At 54.2% G+C, this 16,306-nt stretch overlaps 1 protein-coding gene across 2 annotated transcripts in view; it reads left to right on the forward strand.

Annotated features, from left to right (window-relative positions):
* LOC137334896 (F-actin-monooxygenase MICAL3-like) overlaps positions 1-16,306 on the forward strand; it is a 354,266-nt gene that overhangs the window by 113,699 nt on the left and 224,261 nt on the right. For both annotated transcript variants that reach the window (XM_067999976.1, XM_067999977.1), the window contains exon 3: positions 12,534-14,328. In XM_067999976.1, the coding sequence (XP_067856077.1) occupies positions 12,534-14,328 (1,795 nt within the window). The remainder of the gene's footprint in view (positions 1-12,533; positions 14,329-16,306) is intronic.

Below are 16,306 nucleotides of genomic sequence, written 5' to 3' on the forward strand. Positions count from 1 at the left end.
TGTTTGATGGGACAGTGCAGAGGGAGCTTTACTCTGTATCTCACCTGAACTGTACCTGCCTTGGGAGCGTTTGATGGGACAGTGTAGATGGAGATTTGCTCTGTATCTAACCCGTGCTGCACCTGCTCTGGGAGTGTTTGATGGGGCAGTGTAGAGGGAGCTTTACTCTGTATCTGACCCATACTGTACCTGCTCTGGGAGTGTTTGATGGGACAGTGTAGAGGGAGCTGTACTCTGCATCTAACCTGAACTGTACCTGCCCTGGGTGTGTTTGATGGGACAGTGTAGAGGGAGCTTTACTCTGTATCTAACCCGTGCTGTACCTGCCCTGGGAGTGTTTGATGGGACAGTGCAGAGGGAGCTTTACTCTGTATCTCACCCTGTACCTGCCCTGGGTGTGTTTGATGGGACAGTGTCGAGGGAGCTTTACTCTGTATCTAACCCGTGCTGTACCTGCCCTGGGAGTGTTTGATGGGACAGTGCAGAGGGAGCTTTACTCTGTATCTAACCCTGTACCTGCCCTGGGAGTGTTTGATGGGACAGTGTCGAGGGAGCTTTACTCTGTCTCTAACCCGTGCTGTACCTGCCCTGGGAGTGTTTGACGGGACAGTGTAGAGGGAGCTTTACTCTGTATCTAACCTGTGCTGTACCTGCCCTGGGAGTGTTTGATGGGACAGTGTAGAGGGAGCTTTACTCTGTATCTAACCCGTGCTGTACCTGCCCTGGGAGTGTTTGATGGGACAGTGTCGGGGGAGCTTTACTCTGTATCTAACCCATGCCGTACCTGCGCTGGGAGTGTTTGATGGGACAGTGTAGAGGGAGCTTTACTCTGTGTCTAACCTGTGCTGTACCTGCCCTGGGAGTGTTTGATGGGACAGTGTAGAGGGAACTTTACTCTGTGTCTAACCCGTGCTGTACCTGCCCTGGGAGTGTTTGATGGGACAGTGTAGAGGGAGCTTTACTCTGTATCTAACCTGAACTGTACCTGCCCTGGGAGTGTTTGATGGGGCAGTGCAGAGGGAGCTTTACTCTGTATGTAACCTGTGCAGCACCTGCCCTGAGAGTGTTTGATGGGACAGTGTGGTGGGAGCTTTACTCTGTATCGAACCCGTGCTGTCCCTGCCCCGGGAGTGTTTGATGGGACAGTGTGGGGGAAGCTTTACTCTGTATCTAACCTGAACTGTACCTACCCTGGGAGTGTTTGACGGGACAGTGTAGAGGGAGCTTTACTCTGTATCTAACCCTGTACCTGCCCCGGGTGTGTTTGATGGGACAGTGTAGAGGGAGCTTTACTATGTATCTAACCCGTGCTGTACCTGCCCTGGGAGTGTTTGATGGGACAGTGTCGAGGGATCTTTTCTCTGTATCGAACCCGTGCTGCACCTGCTCTGGGAGTGTTTGATGGGATAGTGTCGAGGGAGCTTTACTCTGTATCTAACCTGAACTGTACCTGCCCTGGGAGCGTTTGATGGGACAGTGTGGAGGGAGATTTGCTCTGTATCGAACCCGTGCTGTACCTGCCCTGGGAGTGTTTGACGGGACAGTGTAGGGGGAGCTTTACTCTGTATCTAACCCGTGCTGTACCTGCCCTGGGAGTGTTTGATGGGACAGTGCAGAGGGAGCTTTACTCTGTATCTTACCCTGTACCTGCCCTGGGTGTGTTTGATGGGACAGTGTAGGGGGAGCTTTACTCTGTATCTAACCCGTGCTGTCCCTACCCCGGGAGTGTTTGATGGGGCAGTGTCGAGGGAGCTTTACGCTGTATCTAACCCGTGCTGTATCTGCTCTGGAGGTGTTTGGTGGGACAGTGCGGAGGGAGCTTTACTCTGTATCAATCCGTGCTGTACCTGTCCTGGGAGTGTTTGATGGGCCAGTGTAGAGGGAGCTTCACTCTGTATCGAACCCGTGCTGTATCTGCTCTGGGAGTGTTTGATGGGACAGTGTGGAGGGAGCTTTACTCTGTATCTAACCCGTGCTGTACCTGCCCTGGGAGTGTTTGATGGGACAGTGTAGAGGGAGCTTTACTCTGTATCTAACCTGTGCTGTACCTGCCCTGGGAGTGTTTGATGGGACAGTGTAGGGGGAGCTTTACTCTGTATCTAACCTGAACTGTACCTGCCCTGGGAGTGTTTGATGGGGCAGTGTGGAGGGAACTTTACTCTGTGTCCAACCCGTGCTGTACCTGCCCTGGGAGTGTTTGATGGGACAGTGTCGAGGGAGCTTTGTTCTGTATCGAACCCGTGCTGTACCTGCCCTGGGAGTGTTTGATGGGACAGTGTAGGGGGAGCTTTACTCTGTATCTAACCTGAACTGGACCTGCCCTGGGAGTGTTTGATGGGGCAGTGTGGAGGGAACTTTACTCTGTGTCCAACCCGTGCTGTACCTGCCCTGGGAGTGTTTGATGGGGCAGTGTCGAGGGAGCTTTCCTCTGTGTCTAACCTGTGCTGTACCTGCCCTGGGAGTGTTTGATGGGACAGTGTAGAGGGAGCTTTACTCTGTATCGAACCCGTGCTGTACCTGCCCCGGGAGTGTTTGATGGGACAGTGTGGGGGAAGCTTTACTCTGTGTCTGACCTGAACTGTACCTGCCCTGGGAGAGTTTGATGGGACAGTGTAGGGGGAGCTTTACTCTGTATCTAACCCGTGATGTACCTGCCCTGGGAGTGTTTGATGGGACAGTGTGGAGGGAGCTTTACTCTGCATCCAACCTGAACTGTACCTACCCTGGGAGCGTTTGATGGGACAGTGTAGTGGGAGATTTGCTCTGTATCGAACCCGTGCTGTACCTGCCGTGGGAGTGTTTGACGGGACAGTGTCGAGGGAGCTTTACTCTGTATCTAACCCGTGCTGTACCTGCCCCGGGAGTGTTTGATGGGACAGTGCAGAGGGAGCTTTACTCTGTATCTAACCCTGTACCTGCCCTGGGTGTGTTTGATTGGACAGTGTAGAGGGAGCTTTACTCTGTATCTAACCCGTGCTGTCCCTGTCCTGGGAGTGTTTGATGGGACAGTGTAGAGGGAGCTTTACTCTGTGTCTAACCTGTGCTGTACCTGCCCCGGGAGTGTTTGATGGGACAGTGTAGAGGGAGCTTTACTCTGTATCTAACCCTGTGCCTGCCCTGGGTTTGTTTGATGGGACAGTGTAGAGGGAGCTTTACTCTGTATCTAACCCCTGTTGTACCTGCCCTGGCAGTGTTTGATGGGACAGTGTAGAGGGAGCTTTACTCTGTATCTAACCCGTGCTGTACCTGCCCTGGGAGTGTTTGATGGGACAGTGTAGAGGGAGCTTTACTCTGTATCTCACCTGAACTGTACCTGCCTTGGGAGCGTTTGATGGGACAGTGTAGATGGAGATTTGCTCTGTATCTAACCCGTGCTGCACCTGCTCTGGGAGTGTTTGATGGGGCAGTGTAGAGGGAGCTTTACTCTGTATCTGACCCATACTGTACCTGCTCTGGGAGTGTTTGATGGGACAGTGTAGAGGGAGCTGTACTCTGCATCTAACCTGAACTGTACCTGCCCTGGGTGTGTTTGATGGGACAGTGCAGAGGGAGCTTTACTCTGTATCTAACCCGTGCTGTACCTGCCCTGGGAGTGTTTGATGGGACAGTGCAGAGGGAGCTTTACTCTGTATCTCACCCTGTACCTGCCCTGGGTGTGTTTGATGGGACAGTGTCGAGGGAGCTTTACTCTGTATCTAACCCGTGCTGTACCTGCCCTGGGAGTGTTTGATGGGACAGTGCAGAGGGAGCTTTACTCTGTATCTAACCCTGTACCTGCCCTGGATGTGTTTGATGGGACAGTGTAGAGGGAGCTTTACTCTGTCTCTAACCCGTGCTGTACCTGCCCTGGGAGTGTTTGATGGGACAGTGTAGAGGGAGCTTTACTCTGTATCTAACCTGTGCTGTACCTGCCCTGGGAGTGTTTGATGGGACAGTGTAGAGGGAGCTTTACTCTGTATCTTACCCGTGCTGTACCTGCCCTGGGAGTTTTTGATGGGACAGTGTCGGGGGAGCTTTACTCTGTATCCAACCCATGCCGTACCTGCGCTGGGAGTGTTTGATGGGACAGTGTAGAGGGAGCTTTACTCTGTGTCTAACCTGTGCTGTACCTGCCCTGGGAGTGTTTGATGGGACAGTGTAGAGGGAGCTTTACTCTGTATCTAACCTGAACTGTACCTGCCTTGGGAGTGTTTGATGGGGCAGTGCAGAGGGAGCTTTACTCTGTATGTAACCTGTGCAGCACCTGCCCTGAGAGTGTTTGATGGGACAGTGTGGAGGGAGCTTTACTCTGTATCGAACCCGTGCTGTCCCTGCCCCGGGAGTGTTTGATGGGACAGTGTGGGGGAAGCTTTACTCTGTATCTAACCTGAACTGTACCTACCCTGGGAGCGTTTGATGGGACAGTGTAGAGGGAGATTTGCTCTGTATCGAACCTGTGCTCTACCTGCCCTGGGAGTGTTTGACGGGACAGTGTAGAGGGAGCTTTACTCTGTATCTAACCCTGTACCTGCCCCGGGTGTGTTTGATGGGACAGTGTAGAGGGAGCTTTACTATGTATCTAACCCGTGCTGTACCTGCCCTGGGAGTGTTTGATGGGACAGTGTCGAGTGAGCTTTACTCTGTATCGAACCTGAACTGTACCTGCCCTGGGAGCGTTTGATGGGACAGTGTAGAGGGAGATTTGCTCTGTATCGAACCCGTGCTGTACCTGCCCTGGGAGTGTTTGACGGGACAGTGTAGGGGGAGCTTTACTCTGTATCTAACCCGTGCTGTACCTGCCCTGGGAGTGTTTGATGGGACAGTGCAGAGGGAGCTTTACTCTGTATCTTACCCTGTACCTGCCCTGGGTGTGTTTGATGGGACAGTGTAGAGGGAGCTTTACTCTGTATCTAACCCGTGCTGTACCTACCCCGGGAGTGTTTGATGGGGCAGTGTCGACGGAGCTTTACTCTGTATCTAACCCGTGCTGTATCTGCTCTGGAGGTGTTTGGTGGGACAGTGCGGAGGGAGCTTTACTCTGTATCAATCCGTGCTGTACCTGTCCTGGGAGTGTTTGATGGGCCAGTGTAGAGGGAGCTTCACTCTGTATCGAACCCGTGCTGTATCTGCTCTGGGAGTGTTTGATGGGACAGTGTGGAGGGAGCTTTACTCTGTATCTAACCCGTGCTGTACCTGCCCTGGGAGTGTTTGATGGGACAGTGTAGAGGGAGCTTTACTCTGTATCTAACCTGTGCTGTACCTGCCCTGGGAGTGTTTGATGGGACAGTGTAGGGGGAGCTTTACTCTGTATCTAACCTGAACTGTACCTGCCCTGGGAGTGTTTGATGGGACAGTGTGGAGGTAACTTTACTCTGTGTCCAACCCGTGCTGTACCTGCCCTGGGAGTGTTTGATGGGACAGTGTCGAGGGAGCTTTGCTCTGTATCGAACCCGTGCTGTACCTGCCCTGGGAGTGTTTGATGGGACAGTGTAGGGGGAGCTTTACTCTGCATCTAACCTGAACTGTACCTGCCCTGGGAGTGTTTGATGGGGCAGTGTGGAGGGAACTTTACTCTGTGTCCAACCCGTGCTGTACCTGCCCTGGGAGTGTTTGATGGGACAGTGTCGAGGGAGCTTTGCTCTGTATCGAACCCGTGCTGTACCTGCCCTGGGAGTGTTTGATGGGGCAGTGTCGAGGGAGCTTTACTCTGTGTCTAACCTGTGCTGTACCTGCCCTGGGAGTGTTTGATGGGACAGTGTCGAGGGAGCTTTACTCTGTATCTAACCCGTGATGTACCTGCCCTGGGAGTGTTTGATGGGACAGTGTAGAGGGAGCTTTACTCTGCATCCAACCTGAACTGTACCTACCCTGGGAGCGTTTGATGGGACAGTGTAGTGGGAGATTTGCTCTGTATCGAACCCGTGCTGTACCTGCCCTGGGAGTGTTTGACGGGACAGTGTCGAGGGAGCTTTACTCTGTATCTAACCCGTGCTGTACCTGCCCCGGGAGTGTTTGATGGGACAGTGCAGAGGGAGCTTTACTCTGTATCTAACCCTGTACCTGCCCTGGGTGTGTTTGATTGGACAGTGTAGAGGGAGCTTTACTCTGTATCTAACCCGTGCTGTCCCTGTCCTGTGAGTGTTTGATGGGACAGTGTAGAGGGAGCTTTACTCTGTGTCTAACCTGTGCTGTACCTGCCCCGGGAGTGTTTGATGGGACAGTGTAGAGGGAGCTTTACTCTGTATCTAACCCTGTGCCTGCCCTGGGTTTGTTTGATGGGACAGTGTAGAGGGAGCTTTGCTCTGTATCTAACCCCTGTTGTACCTGCCCTGGCAGTGTTTGATGGGACAGTGTAGAGGGAGCTTTACTCTGTATCTAACCCGTGCTGTACCTGCCCTGGGAGTGTTTGATGGGACAGTGTAGAGGGAGCTTTACTCTGTATCTCACCTGAACTGTACCTGCCTTGGGAGCGTTTGATGGGACAGTGTAGATGGAGATTTGCTCTGTATCTAACCCGTGCTGCACCTGCTCTGGGAGTGTTTGATGGGGCAGTGTAGAGGGAGCTTTACTCTGTATCTGACCCATACTGTACCTGCTCTGGGAGTGTTTGATGGGACAGTGTAGAGGGAGCTGTACTCTGCATCTAACCTGAACTGTACCTGCCCTGGGTGTGTTTGATGGGACAGTGTAGAGGGAGCTTTACTCTGTATCTAACCCGTGCTGTACCTGCCCTGGGAGTGTTTGATGGGACAGTGCAGAGGGAGCTTTACTCTGTATCTCACCCTGTACCTGCCCTGGGTGTGTTTGATGGGACAGTGTCGAGGGAGCTTTACTCTGTATCTAACCCGTGCTGTACCTGCCCTGGGAGTGTTTGATGGGACAGTGCAGAGGGAGCTTTACTCTGTATCTAACCCTGTACCTGCCCTGGATGTGTTTGATGGGACAGTGTGGAGGGAGCTTTACTCTGTCTCTAACCCGTGCTGTACCTGCCCTGGGAGTGTTTGATGGGACAGTGTAGAGGGAGCTTTACTCTGTATCTAACCTGTGCTGTACCTGCCCTGGGAGTGTTTGATGGGACAGTGTAGAGGGAGCTTTACTCTGTATCTAACCCGTGCTGTACCTGCCCTGGGAGTGTTTGATGGGACAGTGTCGGGGGAGCTTTACTCTGTATCTAACCCATGCCGTCCCTGCGCTGGGAGTGTTTGATGGGACAGTGTAGAGGGAGCTTTACTCTGTGTCTAACCTGTGCTGTACCTGCCCTGGGAGTGTTTGATGGGACAGTGTAGAGGGAACTTTACTCTGTGTCTAACCCGTGCTGTACCTGCCCTGGGAGTGTTTGATGGGACAGTGTAGAGGGAGCTTTACTCTGTATCTAACCTGAACTGTACCTGCCCTGGGAGTGTTTGATGGGGCAGTGCAGAGGGAGCTTTACTCTGTATGTAACCTGTGCAGCACCTGCCCTGAGAGTGTTTGATGGGACAGTGTGGAGGGAGCTTTACTCTGTATCGAACCCGTGCTGTCCCTGCCCCGGGAGTGTTTGATGGGACAGTGTGGGGGAAGCTTTCCTCTGTATCTAACCTGAACTGTACCTACCCTGGGAGCGTTTGATGGGACAGTGTAGAGGGAGATTTGCTCTGTATCGAACCTGTGCTCTACCTGCCCTGGGAGTGTTTGACGGGACAGTGTAGAGGGAGCTTTACTCTGTATCTAACCCTGTACCTGCCCCGGGTGTGTTTGATGGGACAGTGTAGAGGGAGCTTTACTATGTATCTAACCCGTGCTGTACCTGCCCTGGGAGTGTTTGATGGGACAGTGTCGAGGGAGCTTTTCTCTGTATCGAACCCGTGCTGCACCTGCTCTGGGAGTGTTTGATGGGACAGTGTCGAGGGAGCTTTACTCTGTATCTAACCTGAACTGTACCTGCCCTGGGAGCGTTTGATGGGACAGTGTAGAGGGAGCTTTACTCTGTATCTAACCCTGTACCTGCCCTGGGAGTGTTTGACGGGACAGTGTAGGGGGAGCTTTACTCTGTATCTAACCCGTGCTGTACCTGCCCTGGGAGTGTTTGATGGGACAGTGCAGAGGGAGCTTTACTCTGTATCTTACCCTGTACCTGCCCTGGGTGTGTTTGATGGGACAGTGTAGAGGGAGCTTTACTCTGTATCTAACCCGTGCTGTACCTACCCCGGGAGTGTTTGATGGGGCAGTGTCGAGGGAGCTTTACTCTGTATCTAACCCTGTACCTGCCCTGGGTGTGTTTGATTGGACAGTGTAGAGGGAGCTTTACTCTGTATCTAACCCGTGCTGTCCCTGTCCTGGGAGTGTTTGATGGGACAGTGTAGAGGGAGCTTTACTCTGTGTCTAACCTGTGCTGTACCTGCCCCGGGAGTGTTTGATGGGACAGTGTAGAGGGAGCTTTACTCTGTATCTAACCCTGTGCCTGCCCTGGGTTTGTTTGATGGGACAGTGTAGAGGGAGCTTTGCTCTGTATCTAACCCCTGTTGTACCTGCCCTGGCAGTGTTTGATGGGACAGTGTAGAGGGAGCTTTACTCTGCATCCAACCTGAACTGTACCTACCCTGGGAGCGTTTGATGGGACAGTGTAGTGGGAGATTTGCTCTGTATCGAACCCGTGCTGTACCTGCCCTGGGAGTGTTTGACGGGACAGTGTCGAGGGAGCTTTACTCTGTATCTAACCCGTGCTGTACCTGCCCCGGGAGTGTTTGATGGGACAGTGCAGAGGGAGCTTTACTCTGTATCTAACCCTGTACCTGCCCTGGGTGTGTTTGATTGGACAGTGTAGAGGGAGCTTTACTCTGTATCTAACCCGTGCTGTCCCTGTCCTGGGAGTGTTTGATGGGACAGTGTAGAGGGAGCTTTACTCTGTGTCTAACCTGTGCTGTACCTGCCCCGGGAGTGTTTGATGGGACAGTGTAGAGGGAGCTTTACTCTGTATCTAACCCTGTGCCTGCCCTGGGTTTGTTTGATGGGACAGTGTAGAGGGAGCTTTGCTCTGTATCTAACCCCTGTTGTACCTGCCCTGGCAGTGTTTGATGGGACAGTGTAGAGGGAGCTTTACTCTGTATCTAACCCGTGCTGTACCTGCCCTGGGAGTGTTTGATGGGACAGTGTAGAGGGAGCTTTACTCTGTATCTCACCTGAACTGTACCTGCCTTGGGAGCGTTTGATGGGACAGTGTAGATGGAGATTTGCTCTGTATCTAACCCGTGCTGCACCTGCTCTGGGAGTGTTTGATGGGGCAGTGTAGAGGGAGCTTTACTCTGTATCTGACCCATACTGTACCTGCTCTGGGAGTGTTTGATGGGACAGTGTAGAGGGAGCTGTACTCTGCATCTAACCTGAACTGTACCTGCCCTGGGTGTGTTTGATGGGACAGTGTAGAGGGAGCTTTACTCTGTATCTTACCCGTGCTGTACCTGCCCTGGGAGTGTTTGATGGGACAGTGCAGAGGGAGCTTTACTCTGTATCTCACCCTGTACCTGCCCTGGGTGTGTTTGATGGGACAGTGTCGAGGGAGCTTTACTCTGTATCTAACCCGTGCTGTACCTGCCCTGGGAGTGTTTGATGGGACAGTGCAGAGGGAGCTTTACTCTGTATCTAACCCTGTACCTGCCCTGGATGTGTTTGATGGGACAGTGTGGAGGGAGCTTTACTCTGTCTCTAACCCGTGCTGTACCTGCCCTGGGAGTGTTTGATGGGACAGTGTAGAGGGAGCTTTACTCTGTATCTAACCTGTGCTGTACCTGCCCTGGGAGTGTTTGATGGGACAGTGTAGAGGGAGCTTTACTCTGTATCTAACCCGTGCTGTACCTGCCCTGGGAGTGTTTGATGGGACAGTGTCGGGGGAGCTTTACTCTGTATCTAACCCATGCCGTACCTGCCCTGGGAGTGTTTGATGGGACAGTGTAGAGGGAGCTTTACTCTGTGTCTAACCTGTGCTGTACCTGCCCTGGGAGTGTTTGATGGGACAGTGTAGAGGGAACTTTACTCTGTGTCTAACCCGTGCTGTACCTGCCCTGGGAGTGTTTGATGGGACAGTGTAGAGGGAGCTTTACTCTGTATCTAACCTGAACTGTACCTGCCCTGGGAGTGTTTGATGGGGCAGTGCAGAGGGAGCTTTACTCTGTATGTAACCTGTGCAGCACCTGCCCTGAGAGTGTTTGATGGGACAGTGTGGAGGGAGCTTTACTCTGTATCGAACCCGTGCTGTCCCTGCCCCGGGAGTGTTTGATGGGACAGTGTGGGGGAAGCTTTCCTCTGTATCTAACCTGAACTGTACCTACCCTGGGAGCGTTTGATGGGACAGTGTAGAGGGAGATTTGCTCTGTATCGAACCTGTGCTCTACCTGCCCTGGGAGTGTTTGACGGGACAGTGTAGAGGGAGCTTTACTCTGTATCTAACCCTGTACCTGCCCCGGGTGTGTTTGATGGGACAGTGTAGAGGGAGCTTTACTATGTATCTAACCCGTGCTGTACCTGCCCTGGGAGTGTTTGATGGGACAGTGTCGAGGGAGCTTTTCTCTGTATCGAACCCGTGCTGCACCTGCTCTGGGAGTGTTTGATGGGACAGTGTCGAGGGAGCTTTACTCTGTATCTAACCTGAACTGTACCTGCCCTGGGAGCGTTTGATGGGACAGTGTAGAGGGAGCTTTACTCTGTATCTAACCCTGTACCTGCCCTGGGAGTGTTTGACGGGACAGTGTAGGGGGAGCTTTACTCTGTATCTAACCCGTGCTGTACCTGCCCTGGGAGTGTTTGATGGGACAGTGCAGAGGGAGCTTTACTCTGTATCTTACCCTGTACCTGCCCTGGGTGTGTTTGATGGGACAGTGTAGAGGGAGCTTTACTCTGTATCTAACCCGTGCTGTACCTACCCCGGGAGTGTTTGATGGGGCAGTGTCGAGGGAGCTTTACTCTGTATCTAACCCGTGCTGTATCTGCTCTGGAGGTGTTTGGTGGGACAGTGCGGAGGGAGCTTTACTCTGTATCAATCCGTGCTGTACCTGTCCTGGGAGTGTTTGATGGGCCAGTGTAGAGGGAGCTTCACTCTGTATCGAACCCGTGCTGTATCTGCTCTGGGAGTGTTTGATGGGACAGTGTGGAGGGAGCTTTACTCTGTATCTAACCCGTGCTGTACCTGCCCTGGGAGTGTTTGATGGGACAGTGTAGAGGGAGCTTTACTCTGTATCTAACCTGTGCTGTACCTGCCCTGGGAGTGTTTGATGGGACAGTGTAGGGGGAGCTTTACTCTGTATCTAACCTGAACTGTACCTGCCCTGGGAGTGTTTGATGGGGCAGTGTGGAGGGAACTTTACTCTGTGTCCAACCCGTGCTGTACCTGCCCTGGGAGTGTTTGATGGGACAGTGTCGAGGGAGCTTTGCTCTGTATCGAACCCGTGCTGTACCTGCCCTGGGAGTGTTTGATGGGGCAGTGTCGAGGGAGCTTTACTCTGTGTCTAACCTGTGCTGTACCTGCCCTGGGAGTGTTTGATGGGACAGTGTAGAGGGAGCTTTACTCTGTATCGAACCCGTGCTGTACCTGCCCCGGGAGTGTTTGATGGGACAGTGTGGGGGAAGCTTTACTCTGTGTCTGACCTGAACTGTACCTGCCCTGGGAGAGTTTGATGGGACAGTGTAGGGGGAGCTTTACTCTGTATCTAACCCGTGATGTACCTGCCCTGGGAGTGTTTGATGGGACAGTGTAGAGGGAGCTTTACTCTGCATCCAACCTGAACTGTACCTACCCTGGGAGCGTTTGATGGGACAGTGTAGAGGGAGATTTGCTCTGTATCGAACCCGTGCTGTACCTGCCCTGGGAGTGTTTGACGGGACAGTGTCGAGGGAGCTTTACTCTGTATCTAACCCGTGCTGTACCTGCCCCGGGAGTGTTTGATGGGACAGTGCAGAGGGAGCTTTACTCTGGATCGAACCCTGTACCTGCCCTGGGTGTGTTTGATGGGACAGTGTAGAGGGAGCTTTACTCTGTATCTAACCTGTGCTGTCCCTGTCCTGGGAGTGTTTGATGGGACAGTGTAGAGGGAGCTTTACTCTGTATCTAACCCTGTGCCTGCCCTGGGAGTGTTTGATGGGACAGTGTAGAGGGAGCTTTACTCTGTATCTAACCCTGTCCCTGTCCTGGGAGTGTTTGATGGGACAGTGTAGAGGGAGCTTTACTCTGTATCTAACCCTGTGCCTGCCCTGGGAGTGTTTGATGGGACAGTGTAGGGGGAGCTTTACTCTGTATCTAACCCCTGTTGTACCTGCCCTGGGAGTGTTTGATGGGACAGTGTAGAGGGAGCTTTACTCTGTATCTCACCTGAACTGTACCTGCTCTGGGAGTGTTTGATGGGACAGTGTAGAGGGAGCTTTACTCTGTATCTCACCCTGTACCTGCCCTGGGAGTGTTTGATGGGACAGTGTTGAGGGAGCTTTACACTGTATCCTTTGCTCCCAATTGTGTACTGTGGGTGTGATTATGTTTTCATAACTGGGCCCTGTTTCTGATTAAAATGTTTGTTTTCTTCACCCTTCAGCATGTGGATGATCTTCGTTCCCCTGGGGCTCCGAGTGACTTTGAAAGGAGAGCTGCGCAGTCGCGGGAATCTACCAGCCCACTCTCCGACCGCTCTCCAGTACGATCGCAGCCAATGTCCTTCTCGGAAACTCCCTCACCCCGTTCACCAGTGGAATCTCAGCCGGCCACCAGCCTACGGGCCCAAAGTCCCAGCTCTGCCCCACCGGCTATCTGCTGCCAGCCACTAACATCTCCAGAAACGGCCAACCCTATTGCTGTTCGGTCCCCAGTGAAATCCCAGCCCGTGTCCATGATCCTAACATCCACTCCAATAACTGACCTGGTCAAACTTGGCAATGAACGGCCAGACGACGGAATGAGAAGGGCTCCAGGCCCTTCACAGCTGGCAGCCAAAAAGGAGCCCATTGATGAGTTCTGGCTGAGGAGCATGGAGATTAGGAAGGGTCTTGGGGTCAGTCCTCTGGGTCGAAACAGTGGCTCAGAAACCAGCTTCACATTGTCCACCACAGGGTCTGCATCTCCTCAATCCTTCACCCCAGAAGAGATGTTTGAGGAGCAGAGGAGTCACTCAGAGAGCCCTCCGCCACCCTCAACAACGCCGATTATGCCTGGAGTTAAAGAGCAGGTGTTCCCAGCACTAACTTCCAGCCCGTTCATTGGTGTAGACCCCAAGAGTTCAGACAGTGGCCAGAGGCACTTGACCAGCACCTCGGGGTTAGGCCTGAACGGAAGCTTCAGCAACACCAGGACTGCTGCCAGCGAGAGCCTGAATAACTCGGACACGATGTTAACGCCTCCCTCCAGCCCGCCTCCACCGCCCCCTGCTGACGAGGAGCCCGCAACCCTCCGTCGCAAAAAGTACCGCGACAAACGGCAGAGTTCTGCCGACACTGGCCCCACACTGCTTGCCTGCTACCAGCTTACCTCAGTGTCAGGCACACAGTCAGACAACGTAAGGAAGTCGCTGGCCGAGAGCCTTGACGAGATTCCCTTTGCAGATGATGTCGAGGACACATATGATGACAGGACGCCCGATACCAGCCTCCAGGAGAGGTTTTACACTCCCCCAACCAGCCGGCCCAAGCAGGAAAAGCCTTGTAAGCTGCATCTAGCCCAGGGCCCGAAGGCCGGGGATTCGCAGGGTATGAGTCCAAAATGGCGGGCACTGACACAGATCTCCCCAGAGGCCAAAGAGATAGCCAAGGAGAGGATGAGGGCTCGAGAGAAATCAGTGAAGAGCCAAGCTCTCCGAGACGCCATGGAAAAACAGCTGAGGAAGATGAAAGAAATGGAAGTGGGTGAAGTGCCCCCGACCCAAGCCCAGAGTGTCCCCAGAGTGCCATTGGCTCAGGAAGCCCCGCACGAGTCCACAATACCCTCCACCTTCAAGTTAATCAATGGTCACAAGCTGCAGCAGGAGAGTGTTGTGGACAGGCTGGTGGGCCCAACCCCAGCCCCAGCCCCAGCCCCAGCTCAGGATCTCAGCTACGAGGGCTCGGGAGCCTCCTCAGAAGGGTCGGCAGGAAAAAGCAAGAAAAGGAGCTCCTTGTTCTCACCCCGCAAGAACAAAAAGGAGAAGAAGTCAAAAACTGACAGCAGGCTGCTGGACAAATCAAGCAGCAGAGCCGAGGACCTCACCAAGCCCAAGTCCATTTGGAAATCCGTCTTTTCCAGTTACAGAAAGGACAGAAAGAAGAAGGAGGAGAAGATCTGTCCCAGCACACCATCCAGTACCACCGACATCGACACCAAACACACCAAACACACCACCGCCTTCCACCGCACAGCAGTGGGTAGGGAGAATTCGGTACAACACTAACCCGACACACCGACACTAACCCGACACACCGACACTAACCCGACACACCGACACTAACCCGACACACCGACACTAACCCGACACACCGACACTGACCCGACACACCGACACTGACCCGACACACCGACACTAACCCGACACACCGACACTGACCCGACACACCGACACTAACCCGACACACCGACACTGACCCGACACTAACCCGACACACCGACACTAACCCGACACTGACACTAACCCGACACACCGACACTGACCCGACACACCGACACTAACCCGACACACCGACACTGACCCGACACACCGACACTAACCCGACACACCGACACTGACCCGACACTAACCCGACACTAACCCGACACACCGACACTGACCCGACACACCGACACTAACCCGACACACCGACACTGACCCGACACTAACCCGACACACCGACACTAACCCGACACACTGACACTAACCCGACACACCGACACTGACCCGACACACCGACACTAACCCGACACACCGACACTGACCCGACACACCGACACTGACCCGACACACCGACACTGACCCGACACACCGACACTGACCCGACACACCGACACTAACCCGACACACCGACACTAACCCGACACACCGACACTAACCGGACACACCGACACTAACCCGACACACCGACACTGACCCGACACACCGACACTAACCCGACACACTGACACTAACCGGACACACCGACACTAACCCGACACACTGACACTAACCCGACACACCGACACTGACCCGACACACCGACACTAACCCGACACACCGACACTGACCCGACACACCGACACTGACCCGACACACCGACACTAACCCGACACACCGACACTCACCCGACACACCTACACTAACCCGACACACCGACACTGACCCGACACACCGACACTGACCCGACACACTGACCCGACACACCGACACTAACCCGACACACCGACACTAACCCAACACACTGACACTAACCCGACACACCGACACTGACCCGACACACCGACACTAACCCGACACACCGACACTAACCCGACACACCGACACGAACCCGACACACCGACACTAACCCGACACACCGACACTGACCCGACACACTGCCCCGACACACCGACACTAACCCGACACACTGCCCCGACACACCGACACTAACCCGACACACTGCCCCGACACACCGACACTAACCCGACACACCGACACTAACCCGACACACCGACACTAACCCGACACACTGCCCCGACACACCGACACCAACCCGACACACCGACACTAACCCGACACACCGACACTAACCCGACACACCGACACTAACCCGACACACTGCCCCGACACACTGCCCCGACACACCGACACGAACCCGACACACCGACACTAACCCGACACACTGCCCCGACACACCGACACTAACCCGACACACCGACACTAACCCGACACACCGACACTAACCCGACACACTGCCCCCGACACACCGACACTGACCCGACACACTGGCCCCGACACACCGACACTAACCCGACACATTGCCCCCGACACACCGACATTAACCCGACACACTGCCCCCGACACACCGACACTAACCCGACACACTGCCCCCGACACACTGCCCCCGACACACCGACACTAACCCGACACACTGCCCCCGACACACCGACACTAACCCGACACACTGCCCCCGACACACCGACACTAACCCGACACACCGACACTAACCCGACACACCGACACTAACCCGACACACTGCCCCGACACACCGACACTAACCCGACACACTGCCCCCGACACACCGACACTAACCCGACACACTGCCCCCGACACACCGACACTAACCCGACACACTGCCCCCGACACACCGACACTAACCCGACACACTGCCCCCGACACACCGACACTAACCCGACACACCGACACTAACCCGACACACTGCTCCCGACACAGCGACA

The sequence above is a fragment of the Heptranchias perlo genome, chromosome 18 (genome assembly GCF_035084215.1).
Source record: "Heptranchias perlo isolate sHepPer1 chromosome 18, sHepPer1.hap1, whole genome shotgun sequence".
In the NCBI taxonomy this organism is placed as follows: domain Eukaryota; kingdom Metazoa; phylum Chordata; class Chondrichthyes; order Hexanchiformes; family Hexanchidae; genus Heptranchias; species Heptranchias perlo.